The sequence below is a fragment of the Cloeon dipterum genome, chromosome 2 (assembly GCF_949628265.1).
Source record: "Cloeon dipterum chromosome 2, ieCloDipt1.1, whole genome shotgun sequence".
In the NCBI taxonomy this organism is placed as follows: Eukaryota; Metazoa; Arthropoda; class Insecta; order Ephemeroptera; family Baetidae; genus Cloeon; species Cloeon dipterum.
The window spans coordinates 19977245-19992030 of record NC_088787.1 but is presented as its reverse complement, the minus strand read 5'-3'; the positions used below and the strand labels follow the sequence as shown (position 1 = coordinate 19992030).

The following is a 14786-nucleotide window of genomic DNA, read 5'->3' as shown; positions in this document are numbered from 1 at the left end:
ATAAAATATATTGCGGTCCGATTAATCTGGAAAAAATATGCAATTTTTATTTTTTTTATTTTTTTTTCTTTTGGGTGAAGTTTGGGCATTTATAGGGGGGCGTAGGCGTTTTTGCCCGTTTTTCACCATTGGCCAATGGTCACCGGTGAGTGAGTTAGTTTCGCATGTGTGTGTATGTTGTGTGTCGGGTGGCAAACAAGGGCGGAGACTGCACGCGCGCGGCGAGGGAGGAGCCTTTGCTTCCTGTTGTGCGGCCCACAATAATAAAGCGCGCGAGGCAGGCAGCGAGAGCGAGAGAGCACCATCAATATTTATGATCGCCGGAGATATATCATCATTATGTGCGACCGCCAATAGGCCGTTTTTTCGCGCGCGGCAAAAATGCTCGCTCAGCCGCCAGTTTGAATATGCATACGAGCAATAAAACATAATGACAGCGCGCGCGGCGCTCACGATTTTAAAATCATTTGTATTCCAAACAATGATGGTGCGGCGGCAGCGGCAGAGACGGACGAGGCCATTGTGCAGCCAGAGAGCCACTGCCACCCTCCGGGGAAATGCGCTCAAATTTGGAAAGTAGTGCGTGTGACAGTTGCCAAGCGCACCAATTGTTTATACAATATCACCCACCGACATTTTTCTACAACAAAATCAATCATTTCATTTGGTTTCATTTGCCCAACTCGTGCGGTCCTTTGATCTTTTGGATCATTTTTCGTTTGTTTGATGAATTTCAAATAAATGTCATTGTTTCCAGTGAGTTAGGACAGGCAATCCCTTTTTTGTAGCATGCTTAGGACAGCAAATTAACACGCCAAATTTTTCCGGCACAGCTTGATAGAAAAAATATCAATAAATGTGCCTCCAAGACGAAATTTGCTATTCATTCCTGTCCTCTCCGGCACTGGGAAACGTTTTTCTGAGTTGTCCAGTTCTTTGTCCCCTTCCACATACAAAATTCCCGGATCTTAAAAATTCTTCTTTTTAGCTCAAATCAGATTTAAAAATAAGTTTGAAAAATTAGAGTTGAAAAACAATTATTTCAATGGCAAAAAAAAATGAGAATTGTAAACAATATCAATTGCCAGGAATTCAATATCCGAGAAAAATTTTCCTGTCCTACTGGAATCCCAGGAACAATTCAGAATCAGTTTCAAGTTTTGAAATACGCACTGCCTCCCCCACATTGACGTGCTAAAAACGTGAACAATCCTGACAAAATTAATCAAACTTAAAAATAAAAGTTTAGTATACATAATTACTCATTAACAGAATTCACAAAATATTAAAATAAATGGCAACTGGAACATTTTCGTTGGGAATTTCGTAACAAAATTTTATGATACTTGAACAAACTGACATGATTTATTTTAACTATTCAATTTCATCGTTCTCACAACGCTAAGGCTGTGTTACCTAGCGGAAGTTGTTGTTTTGGACTCTGTATATAGGAAAGCTATATATATAGAATAGGAAACTTTGCTACATTTTCATTATTAATTTTAACCAATCGTTAATTTAATTTCTAATTTATTAATAACACTTTGTGATGGTAGACCATGAATATTTATTTAAGCAAAATAATTCAGGCAAAAAAAATTAAACATTTTGGCTACGAATGTTTATAAATTGCTAGCGAAATCACAAAAATGCAATTAAAAAAATATCAAAATATTATTGAAGTAAAAATTTAATCTAAAAAATTAAAAATTTGTTCTTTCAATAAAATCAAATCTAAAAATACTATTAATAATAAATTTAAATAAGGCTATAAGTAATTTTTCTAAATGCTTAAATAAGTGCAGCTGGACGTTTTCTGTGGCCGTCCAGTCCGATTTCCATGCAGCTAATACTGCGCTATGAATTTTTCGGTCTTAGGGTGTTAATCATACACTGATATGAGGCCTGCAAGGTCAAAACAGTGAGCTCGACTGTAGACGAAAGCATGTGACATTTTTTTCAAGTCACTTATGAGACGCCTATATTCCTTATTAGTTTTTCTTATGGGCGTGTAGCTATTGCCAAATCTTATTGAAAAAGGTATATTTTGAACTCTTTTTAAAGATTGACTGCCATGAATGAGTTTTAAAGAAAAAAATATCTCGTTTGTCCTCATTCTAAACACAATATCCAAAATTCCATTCTCTCTTCAATGCTGTTTAGAAGAAAGAAATAAATAATAGATTTTCTTTCTTTTCCAAATAATTTGCAGCTGGAGTTTTTGCTAATTTCTAAATATTATTGAGCTAAAAATTGCGAATGGTGACATTCTGCGTATAGCTTAATTCGATATTGAAAGGGGAAATACCATTTAGCAAACATTAACAGTAATCAAGCGAGAGATTATTTTCTTTTTAAAAATTTTGCAACTGTAATTATTATTCCATATTCATATTATTTATCTATGGAAGAAGCCATTATAGAACCATTTAATGAGAAATTTTGAAAAAAAAAACATTTGCTTTCCATTTAATCCCTGCCAAAACTTATTTTTTATTGTTCTCTGTCTATTGCAGGCCTGCTGAGCCACATGGAGCACATGCGGATGGACCCGAAGCACCAGTTCGCCGCGCAGTACGTGCTGAGCCGCGCGGCGGCGGAGCGGCGCGAGCGTGAAACGCTGCTTGTGGCGGCGGCCGCGACGCTGGCCGCCTCGACCAACCAGGCCCTGAACCAGGCAAACGCGGCGGCCGGGCCTTCAATGGGCTGCGCCAGCCCGTCGGCCAACTCGGAGAGCAGCTCAGGCCGCATGAGCTCGCCGCTTAACATGCAAATGCAACCCTCCGACATTTGCAAGATGGAGCGGCCCGCCTCAGCATCCGACCTGACTGCAGCTGCCGTAAGCGCCGTCGTCAACAACAATAACAACAACAACCTGAGCAACAACAACACGAGCCAGCAGCAGCAGCAGCAACAACAACAACAACAACAGCAACAGCAGCAACAACAACAGCAGCAGAACAACGGCGTCGGCAGCGTTAATTCTGACGTCATCATGCGGTGAGTCTCTTTTTTTTGTCTCTGCTGATAGAGTGGTAGTTGATTTACTTGATCTGTTTTCGTCGGCAAGGCATTTTAAAAATGGCACGTGCAACTGTTTTTTTGTAAATGGCACCACTCTTTTATTTTTATTTTAAGCTGTTTTGACACATTAATTTAACTAATGCGCATGGAAGTCGATAAAACCCAGGATCAAACACTAGTTGTTGTGGATTTAGCTTCAGTTTGTGTTTTGCGAATTTTGGTTATTTCTGTATTGAGTAAATCACAGGCAAAATTTTAAACAATATTCTTTTCTGCTTGCAAATTGCTAGATATGAGGAAGCCATCAAACGAGCGAGACTGAGCCCAGAAATTGATTCTACGGATTTATTGCTTGGAAATAGAGCTTGGAACGAGAAATTAACCGCTAAAATGTAAGCAACTTTAGAAAAAATCAAAATTTATTTCCCCATTTTATTTTACTCGGTTTTGACCAGCAAAAAATTGGCAGCCACCTTGAGATTCCCAAAGCCGGGCTTTTTAGAGCATAACTAGCAATTTCCACTGGAAAATGCAAAAAAAAATATATGCACTTCAAATACTTTACATAACCCAGGTCTTTACCAAATGAGGCCATACGCACACCGATTTAAAGGAGAAATACTTTTATATTGATCTGAATTGCGCGCATTTTGTTATGGAAAACACAAGAGCTAAAAAAGCGCTCATGAGAAACACTGGTCATGAGTTCAAGTTATAAAATAACCTATAACCTTTGAAACGAAATGTTTATGCAAATAACTAGAATCAAATAACTGTCATTTTTTCTATTTTTGTACCCTTTCAATAGGAGAGAGTTGGACCCCTTAAACATTAGCGATCTAATTGATTTAAGAACCACAAAGAGGGGAATTAGGAAAAATGTCTGATTTTTATTTTGCAATTTAGAAATTGGTACAGACTGAAATTCTGGTTTCTAAAACGTTTGGGACGAACAAATTAAATAACAACTTTGAACTTTTCAAAACTGGTTTCTCATTTTCTTGTGCGGTCAATTTTAACCAAATCATGAGCAATTAAGATATCAGATTGAAATATAAATTAGTTGCAAAAACTTCAAGATAAAACTTGAAGTAAACCGAATTCAGATTTTAAAATATCGGTAAAAATGTTTATTTTTACTTCTACCTCTGCTCACGCACATCCCGTGGGCTATGTACTCACCGGATCTGAATATTACCGCCAATCGGATAGCATATGGGGCCCGAGTGACCGCAGAGGAGCTTGGGCCCAATGTGGCCATCTTTTTGCCTCCCCGCACCGAGATCTTTGATTGAAACGTAGATATTCCATCCGTAAAACCTTTAGAAAGGTGTGAAAACCAGCCCGTCAAACTATTTGAGCATTTCGAATCTTTGATTTTTTCCAAAATATGAGGGTATTTTCCACCCTGTCGAGAAATGCTGACTGGCACGGCAAATACTCAGCTCTGAATATTAATGCAAACCGCCTAAAAGGTTGTTACTTTTCAGAAACGCGGTGACGCCGAGCAACATGAGCATGAACAACCACCTGGGCCACCTTGGGCACCACCTGGGTCAGCTGGCGGCGGCGAACCATCACGGGGCCGACTGCGGGCAACAGTTGGTCAGCCCGACGTCGGTGGCGGCGGTGACGGCGATCGCGGCCGCGGCGGCCAGTCGAATGGCCGGTCCGCAGACGGCCGACCAGGCGAACCAGGCGGCGGCGGCTGTGGCGGCAGCGATGCGCATGTCGGCGGCCAACGGTGGCTCGGACATGAACGGGCTGCGGCCGAACGAGCTGAGCGCACAGCAGGAGGCGGCCATGCGGATGCAGGCGGAGGCGCTACTGCGGTCGCAGGCCGAGGCGGCCCTACGGATGGCCGTGAGCCAGGCGGCCGCCGCGCAGAACGAGAGCCGGCTGTCAGTGGCGACATCTACGATCAGCAACGTGGTCAACGGCATGATGAGCAACGGCGTGGTGGTAAACGGCGGCCAGCAGTCAGCCAGCAGCATGATGAACCAATCGGCGGCCCACCAGGCGGCCGCCGAACTGACCGAGGCGCTGCGGCTGCAGGAGCAGCGGCTGGAGCAGGCGTTGCGGCTGCACGGCGGCGACCCACGTGCCCTCGGCTTCTCGCTGGCCCAGCAGACGATGCAGCAGACCATGCAACAGACCATGCAGCAAACCATGCAGCAGGGTAACTGAGGAATCGACGGAGCGATGCTCGACCTGGCACTCGCCTACATTCTCAACAGTTCCTCCAACACGCCCAACTCTGCTGATTAACGAGTCGGGAACTGTTTAGACTGTCGAAATAGGCGGACACGAGTAGAGCCCCGAGGACACACCACACGGACACACGGATGATCCACAGCCAGGATATACGCATAGGAAACTTGACAGTGTGCGGACACTTACTATTGTATCGTTGTTGAAAGAGAAGAAGAGAACAAGTACATGTTTAAACCGGTAGATTGTAAATCTGTGGATTGAGTGCGGTCAGGGTGCGAGCATAGTTATTTAAAGAAAACAAACTCTTTTCGTGTGCCCTGCGACTCTCGAAGGAGGTAGGGCGCGGGTGCGGCCGGCCTGACTCGGCGGGCGGCACCTTAAAAACCTGCAACACACTGCTGCTATTTTAAACCGTGTGCGTGAATTGCGAAAATTGTTGTTGAACACAGATGAAAATTATTTAATAAGCAGCGCCGTGTGCATATTTTGAGGTTAGCATTCACATGTAGCGTGATATATATGGGGATGAGCGAATGAGGTGAACGCGAGTGCGAGATGTCGTTGACTTATATAGAGATCAGATCCTTCTATTGCAAACTGTATGAGAGACGAGAGATGCTTATATTTTAATTCTTATTTCAAATGCTTTTACGTTGTTATATTGTTTATTTGAGACAAACACTCAACTCACGCGGCGGACACGATTATGACGCGCGATGATTGATTTAATTTAAAAAAAGAACTACATACTGAGAATACCAAGGACAAAAAGGTGAATACTAATAATTCTCTCTGTGATTGTTTAAGTTTCCTTTGAGAAAGAAGATAATAACTAAATATTTGAAGTAGTAGATTTTACGGATGAAAATTAGTCTGACAAATAGAGGTATAAAGCGCGCCAGATGACTTCTATATTTTAACTAACATAATAACACAAAATGGCGAACAGATTTTTATAATTTTTACTGACGAAAAATGAAACAAATGAGCAGTTGAAGGATAAACCACACACACACAACACACACAACAATATATAGGGACGAGTATGTAAGGGAAATATTTTTTGAAACTCACACACGCGACAAAATACAAAAACGAAACTCTTTTCCGAAGCTCTTGCCACCACCACTCACCAAAGACACGTTCGGCCGTAGATTCCTTTTCGACGAAATTCGCACCGAAAATTAACGCATTTGCTGAAAGGAATCCGAAAACGCGACGTGGGTCTGAAACGGACAGAAAAGCCAGATTTCCACCCAGAACGAGAGTATAATAATCCAACAAACAACACACACAAGAAAAAAAAACTCGCTCGAACGGTTCGATATTTTCGTTTTCCACTTTCGTTACAGACGTTCTGATGTCTCTTGATTTCTCTGATGTACAGCAGTAAATACACACTACACAAATGCAATAGTAAAACTGACACACTTGAAAAAAGATGACACACACACTCAAACTAGATTACAATAGTACACACAAACACACAACACACACGCGTCTCGCCGAACGACCGAAACTACTCTGCAAAGCAGCAGGAATTACATCACAAAAGGCGTTGGGCGAACTGAGTAGTTCCGGGCCGGTTCGGCGGGCCGCGGCCCACCAACCGGAGAGACGTCCTCCTCCGCGAACGAGAGGGGACGTCCGCGCAATCAGTACACATACACAAAAATGTAAAAAAAAATGAAGAAAAAAATATACGCAGACTTTAATTCTGTTAGGCTCGGCAGGAGCCGCCAATTAACCAAAAGTGGCGACCGATAGGCGCCACATCACTGAGCAAGAGACAGACCCACCAGAGTTCAAGTGTTACGCAAAAGCACACTAACCAACCAACCAACTCACAAACAGAGAAAAACGCACTGCTGCAGTAACGTGATTAATTAAGTCGATCTCTACAAAAGACTTATATCCAAACACTGAAAAACTGCGACACACACATGATAATGAATAATGTGTAGTATTCCACAAAAAAAAAAAAAAAAAGGGGTAAATAAATTGATCCGGTTTTAGCCCGTGAGTGGGCGAACCTTCGAGTACTAACAAGGAAAACCGGCAGTTGATTTACGCAGAAACACACTCCACACCCACACACACTCACACACACTCGTAACAGCAGTTTTCGTTACAGTACCAAGTATGCCGACGAGGGGGGTCGCCCCGCGGGGCCTGCCCCCCCACACACATCAAACCAAGTATTAGCCAGGCGTAAGGTTAATTCGCCGAAGGTCGGAGCCGGCGGAGAGTCTTACCAGGCGCTAATACCCGTGCACAAGCCAAGTGGAGCCCCGACCCGAGCACCACACGGCCCCCCGCGCCACAGCGGAGCTAGGTGGCCCGACCGGTGCTCGAGTGAGGCGCCAATTCAATCGTTTTAGTTTTTCTACACTCTAATTTCTCTTTAAAGTAACCGCGACTAACTAACTAACCACACGCAGTTTTCTTTCTTAGTACTTTTTCGCTTAAGGTGCATTTCTTTTCTCATTTTAGTTTCCTGGTTTTGATTATTTATGTGTGCGTTTGATTGATTCATTTACGATATAAAATGCAGGTTTCGTTTGTAAGTTTTAACACACGTCATCCATTGATTTTATATTATTACGCATTATTATGATTATTATATATACCGATATAAGATGTTTATGAATATATTTAATTATTATTATTATCTACACACGCCGGTTTAAGTTTTCGCAGATAATGTTAAACGTACATACACACGCAGCGTTAAGTTTGGACGGTGTTCGTTCGTTCGTTCGTTCGTTTAATCGATTTCAATACGCAGCCATTAAGTTTGAGCGCGATGATTAATTATTACACAGCAGACACACATGTACTACTTATTATTACATAACGCTACGATACAGTAATAACAATAATACACATTATTATGGAATTCATGTTAATAATATCACGCAACACTATGTACACACACTCTTAAGGCAGTAAAAACAAAGAAACACTTCCGGGACGCGAAGCAGGCAAAATTTTAACACAAACTCACTTCACAAACACACACAACCGAACCGAGAAAAGGGATCCGTATCGATTAATTACACGCTAAAATACATTTACATTCTATATTTAAAAATAGTACAACGCTCTCCTCTTTAAACAAAACACTCTCTTTCTCTTTTTCCGCAAAAAAATAAATCGACAGCAGGAAAACCGGTTTCATTCACTTCTAATTATCGCATACGCAATAGGAATCAAAGAATAGAGATTGAGAATAAGTACCGTGTATCGATTAAGCAAGCTGTATTCCATTGAGAATTTATCGTTTTCCGCTCTCCTCACATCACACACTCAAGCCGAGTATTATTTCCGAAAATAAAAATAAAAATATATAGCTTTTGGGGAATAATAATTGTTGTCGATGCCGAGTTATTGTCGTTTCCTCCACTCTCAATTTGAACTTGTAAGTACAATATTGTGCTGAGAAATATGGGTTGCAGACATATTTGTTACAGTTAATTCAGCTCTCAATCAATCCTAATAAGTGTACGTGTTGAATAATACCGCTGGTTTTCTGCACCCAGCCGCCAAAAAGCGCTCCAAAATATCTGAAGCTTTTTTTACTGATAAGAAAACAGAACCGCAAATACAAACCTGCGCGATGAAATTGGAGTATTCGATTAGAACGGCGGCTTCTTTCGCGGCTTCGTGCAGAAAAGCAGGCATCTTGAAAATTGGGATTGTGCCATTTTCCAATTTGAACCACGCAATAGAATGTTACGATACAGACTAAGAAGTAATGATTTGAACAGTTATTGTGCCCAGTCTGATTTTCCCAGTGTTTCTCTCCGATGCATCTTCCAATGATTGTTTCAATGTTGTCGACTTAGCCCACAAAATGATTGTTTTTTCTGCTCAAATCCACATCACAGAGACAGTGAAGAAAGAACCTTTAATTGCTCATTGTGAACGCACGCGTTATTTTAAGGACATGATTGTAATTAACAATGTCTCACCACAGAGGTTGAGAAATTAATTAGAACTTACGGCCTCGCAATGTGAAAACCGTTTCTTTTCCAACTGAGAAAAAATTTCTTCTTTCGCGAAATCCGCTGGAAATACACAATTGTCAAGCCACCTTCGGCAGTTCCTAACCGCGAGAAATGCACGCTATACAAATAAAAGCCGCGACAGGTGTAGAGAAAAAAAATCTACAAATTTTTCGCGACGCCCATTTGTTGAGTTATTGTTTACACACACACACACACACACGATGCTGCGCGAATGGTCTCATTGACGCGACGACTGTTATTTTGTTTAGACAATTAATGATTAATTACTTGTTTCGCGAAAAAAGACTGTGTGAATTTGTTGATTATGTCTGACTTTTTACGAGTATTCCAGGCGTATTGACTATATGTTAGGAGCGGGTTTTCGACCAAACCTATCAGTAGGGTGCAGCCTCTCGATTTAATTGCTAATCTTGTCTCTCTTTCCGCGACACTTCTCGATCGATTAATGTTCGTTTTTGCTCTGTGATTAATCTTTAGTTCTAGTCTAAAAGTGGACTTTAGAGGATTTAAGAGAAAGAAATTTTTATTTTTACTCGAAACCAACTTTCTACATTGTACCAAAAATTTTTCGAGGAAACTCTTTTTCCGCATTATTATTGTAATCATTGTTCCTTCGCGCTGATATTTCACTGCACTGCTCTATTGCCTCTTTTTTAAGTTTTTGCGTTTTCAAAAGAAAAAAAAACACGAATCGATCTATATGTGACTCTTTGTAGTGCTGCATAAATGTGACGAAAAGTATAAATTATCGAAATGCAAAAAAATGTTCTTTAGGTGGTAAGCGAAAATGATGTCAAAGATTCATATTAAACACTCGCAAGTATATTATTACTATGGTTCGACCGAGAAAAATTACGATAGGAAAAAAATGTCAAAAATACGACTGAGAGAGAAATTGTGTAAAAATGCAGAAAACAAATTAATATGATATCGTGTAAAAAGAGTTATTTGCGAAAAATGCCAAAACAAGGTCATGACAAATGGATATTTCCTCGCGTTTTCATAATGCTGCAAACTGCGTTTGCACGCCCAGAGACCACAAACAAACACATTTACACACAGCCACACACTTTACAAGAAAGGAGACCAACTGAATTTTAGGAAGAGAATAAGAAAAATACTAACTTGTACACATACAAAGTCGCATCTCTGCTGCGGGCAAACGCGCAAAATGGCATATAATTTTCATTCCCATTGTTTTCATTTTGTGGACAGCTGTTTTGTGTGTAGTAGAGTTATATAAACATATAATAATAAATATAATATTCAATGGAAAATCTGTGCGTTTCAATAACAACAAACCCAAACTCACGCTTGATTAATTTGATTTAATGAGACACCACGACCAATTATTAATTTATTAACCAAAGAGAGAGACAGGTCAAATATTAATAATAACTCACGCTCTGTTGGTGGAGTACGCAGACTTTTTATTATTTTCTGCTCGATATGCTTTACATGGCACGCTATACTCATTAAACTTTAAAAATATATTTTACAATTCAGTAGACTCTCAAACAATCTGAAACAGGAAGTACGTTTTAAAAAATATTTAACACTTTTGTTTAAGTAGATCTACATAAGCGTTGGTGCGTTTCATCAGTTGGTCGCCGAGTGAATAAAAATACATCTTTTTTGCTAATAATATTTGCCAAATTATTTACAGCTCATTAAAATTGGGTAAAATCAACCGCCCTTGCTTTTGTTGAACACACTCAAGACTAAGTATGTATATATTTACAGGACAAAATGCACTTTTTGTCTCATTTACAGCTATTTGAACTGCTGCTTCTGCTTGGATAACTCAAGAGAAAATCTAAATTTCGGGTATCAGTCATGAATCGGTGGTTTGGCCTTGAATAATCAGATCAAAAGCTCGAACAACAGATGATATTCTAAATTTTAGGCCCTACCCAACTATAGGCAGTTGTTTCTTAATCTCGTTTTTACGCATTGTATTACTTTGGCTCTGCCTGTTGACTATACAAAAGAGTCATTCTTTGGCATTGCAACGATTTCATACATCGTGCAGGGAGCAGAGTAGGTCTAGATATTAATTTATACTTCTCAAGAGTGTGATCCAGCAATACTACGAAATCAGGCAGCGTAAGAATTATCTCAAAATTTGTAACATGAAGAGGGCACCTAGTAATCCGAAAATATTTATTTTTTGCATGCTACCATACTTCATAGTTTGACTTTAGATATGAAAATTTGGTAAAGGATAATTCTTAAATATCTAGTAAAGCCGTTTTAATAATGTACTCGGATTTTTCTACAAGTTGAATGCACATAAACTCATTAAAATGAAACAATCAAAATAAAGCCATATATTTTATTAATACTAGCTTGGAAAATTGAAAACTCTACTACAAGCCGTTATATTTCTGCTTGCGATTTTCCCAGACCATGAACTTCTCCAAATGAAATACAATCACATATCATTAGATTCGTCTTGCCTAGGAGATTCCAAAAATAAAATCTTTACCTAAGTGTAAAATTTTTTTCAATAAATTACGAGAGTTAAAAATATGGCTTTAAAGCTACGGAGGCGTGGATCAGACCAAAATACCTGGAACTATTTCTTTAACAAATTGTAACTTTTTATCAAACACAATATAGAACAGTAACAAAAATTGAGGATTTTCTAATTAAAAGGTGCTCTCCCCTGTATACATTCAAGAAAAGTCTCACGCAGAAGAGTAGGAGATTCATCTCTTGCCCAACTTGTTCCAATTTAAATTATTTATACTACTCTCTAGTCTAGCGACAAGACACTCTCCTTGCTGGCACGTTTCATATTTTTGACGAGCGGCCCACCGAGGTAGCTGACCGGATTGCCGAAAGTCCGTTGGTTCTCGCTAAGGAATATGGGCGCGGCGGTTACCTCAGCCATCAGCTTGGGCTTCCAGCGCGGCGGCCGCGGCGGCAGCACGATCGATTCGGCGTCCGCGTACCTGCAGACGTGGTGCTTGCGCGGTGGTGGCAGCGGTGACAGTTGGTCCATCGTGCTGGCAGGGGAGGTCTGCAAACGGGCTCAACGTTAGACAAACTAGCACCGCGCACCGCGGCGCTGTGTTAGCGGAAAAGATTGAGGTTAGTCTTTTTCGTTGTATGAATTTCAGAAATTTTTAATTTGGGTTGGGAATTTAAGACAATTGATTTATCTGATTTTGCCTTTAATATTAAAAGAGAACGAATCATGCAATTTAAAACCTCTTTCAACCATACAAAACGGTCTTCTAAGCCATAACCGCTTAAAACACCTCAAAAACGCGAAAAATGGTCTGCAATGTCATCGATTTCTGCGACTAAAATCTCTAATATAATTTGAAATTTTTTTGCATGATTATCGATTAATGAAAATAATTTATTAAAACTTGTAGTTCTGGAAATAGGAAAGGTTACATTGAATGTTTTAAAATTAAACAATTTTGCTATTTTCCAATTCGATATTCACGGAAATTTGGCTTCAATTCAAATTTTCTCTTTCATTGATGGTGTCTGTTAACAGTTATTTTCTTAAACTGGAGAGAAGTTGAATTTTTAAATTTTATGTAATAAAGATAATTTCTAGTAAATTTTTAATCTATTAGAGCTTTGAAAAAAGAAATGTTCTTATACTTTATTTTGTTTTTGTCGAAAAAAGATTCAAATAATGCAAGTGAATCCATCTGAACTTGACCTTGAAGCCCAATTTTAATAACTAAAAACATGAAAAAGAATTGCAACCCCCTAAAATTATTATTGGTATTTTATTCGCTAGTAAGGAAAACAATATAACGAATAAAAACTGTAATATAACCGTCTGAAATTTCCAACCCTAATTTTTAGAGATAAAAAGCAACTCGATATTCACCTTTTAATTACAAGAGGCTTTTAAGGTGTGCAAGCAAAGTAACGTGCTACAAAGGAAGTCATCTCTACGGGTCCTTTTTTGCAACCTACACAAAAAACAAGAAAACGTCATGCAAAAATCAAAGTTAAAAAGACGCCAGGCAAAAATCGACAGAAAAAGCGCCAAATCATATTTTAAAAATGTACATTTTCCGATTCGCTTGATGTTTTTTGTACAATGTTGGAGAATAAAAGAGTCACACACAAACAAGAGCTTGAAATTCGCATGCATACAAATAAAAGAGACACAATAAATGGCCGTGATCCCAAAACAGAAAATCTTAAAACTATAAATCTGTACATACATGTCCATGCAACACAATGATGGGCGCGTGAAATGGAGGTGAGATAGTTAATAAAATTTTGTCCCCTTCGGAGTTCTAATCAAGCACATTTCGTAGCATAGGTTTCTGAATTTCACAAATGTAAAAATGTCACTTCGTGGCGAAAGTAAACAAATCAGCTGCTGCCAGGAAACTAAACAAAAACATGCTGGACTTAAATCACGAATTATTTACAAATAAAAAGGAAAAATTTGCGTGTATAGACAGAGAGACGTTAATTAAATATATGAGAAGCTACTCACCAATGGGTACAAAACAACAAATGATGCGAGTCTCGTCTAAATTTCATTCCAAAACTAAAAGAGCAGAGAAATCCGCAAGAGTCGAATCAGTGGTGAAAGAAATTCAACCACGCCACTGATTCGACCGAATCTTTTGTTAGTAACTGGACAAAAACGACGCCATAAAACAAGTAAGGCTTTGTTTAGCATTGTGTCTTCTTTTATTAATCGTAAATATCTCTACATGAAACATAAAATACACTTCTCTCTCGATCCGGTTTCTAACTTTTTTTCTTTTGATTTCCCTTTGGCCAGCGCAAAGAGAAAAGCAGGGTACGCAAGTGAACATTTTTACTGTTTCGTGATTAGTCAATGATTCAATCGCGTCATCCTGTCACTTAAATTTAGAGTTAGTACAAGAAGCAGCATCAATCACAAATATGTATGACGTGTACGTACAATCATAGTAAAATACTTTTTACAAATCAAGGGACAAAATTTTATGTCTGCGCTGCCCGCGTGCGAATGGGTGCACGAGAGGCTGTCGCTTGTGTGGTTTAAGGCAATACACTCAATGAATTATCCTCTTCTGCGTTCATTCCTCCTTCCAATTAAGTACACAGCAAAATATCGAGTATAGTCATATTTAGTGTTGGCACCGTAGAATACACTGCTGCAAAGACGTGCTTGAAGTAGAACTGGAATTCAATTTTTAACAGTGCTGATCGATTCCTGAGAGTCGAATTAGGCTAGTCAGCCGAATAAATCGGTCGACGATTCGACATGACGTGCCTACAATCGACGGAAATTAAAAACAAAACTGTTAATTTGGTGTTTTTTGGTCTGAACCTAGGTTCTCTTGAGATTCTCTGATGGGACATATATCTCTGGGCTAAGATTGAGAGAACTGCTCCCTTCTCAGATTCTTGTTCTTGGGGCACTCTCTTTGCTAGGTTCAGACCAAATTACGCTTAAGTATCAATTTTTACGTTTCCACCGATTTTCGGCGCGTAGTGTCGAATTGTAGACCAAATTATTCGGCTGCCTAACCTTAT

The 14786-nt window shown here is 39.5% G+C and overlaps 2 protein-coding genes across 6 annotated transcripts in view; one reads left to right on the top strand and one right to left on the bottom strand.

Annotated features, from left to right (window-relative positions):
• The window catches only part of LOC135935320 (uncharacterized), a 122985-nt gene extending 113634 nt beyond the window's left edge, over window positions 1–9351 (top strand). Inside the window, exons 10-12 of the mRNA XM_065477565.1 lie at window positions 2517–3000; window positions 3315–3416; window positions 4515–9351. Coding sequence (XP_065333637.1) covers window positions 2517–3000; window positions 3315–3416; window positions 4515–5211 — 1283 coding nt within the window. The 3' untranslated portion in view covers window positions 5212–9351. The remainder of the gene's footprint in view (window positions 1–2516; window positions 3001–3314; window positions 3417–4514) is intronic.
• Window positions 9352–10676: 1325 nt separating this feature from the next.
• axo (axotactin) overlaps window positions 10677–14786 on the bottom strand; it is a 42458-nt gene continuing 38348 nt past the window's right edge. For all 5 annotated transcript variants that reach the window (XM_065477552.1, XM_065477553.1, XM_065477554.1 and 2 more), the window contains one exon: window positions 10677–12294. In XM_065477552.1, coding sequence (XP_065333624.1) covers window positions 12028–12294 — 267 coding nt within the window. In that variant the 3' untranslated portion in view covers window positions 10677–12027. The remainder of the gene's footprint in view (window positions 12295–14786) is intronic.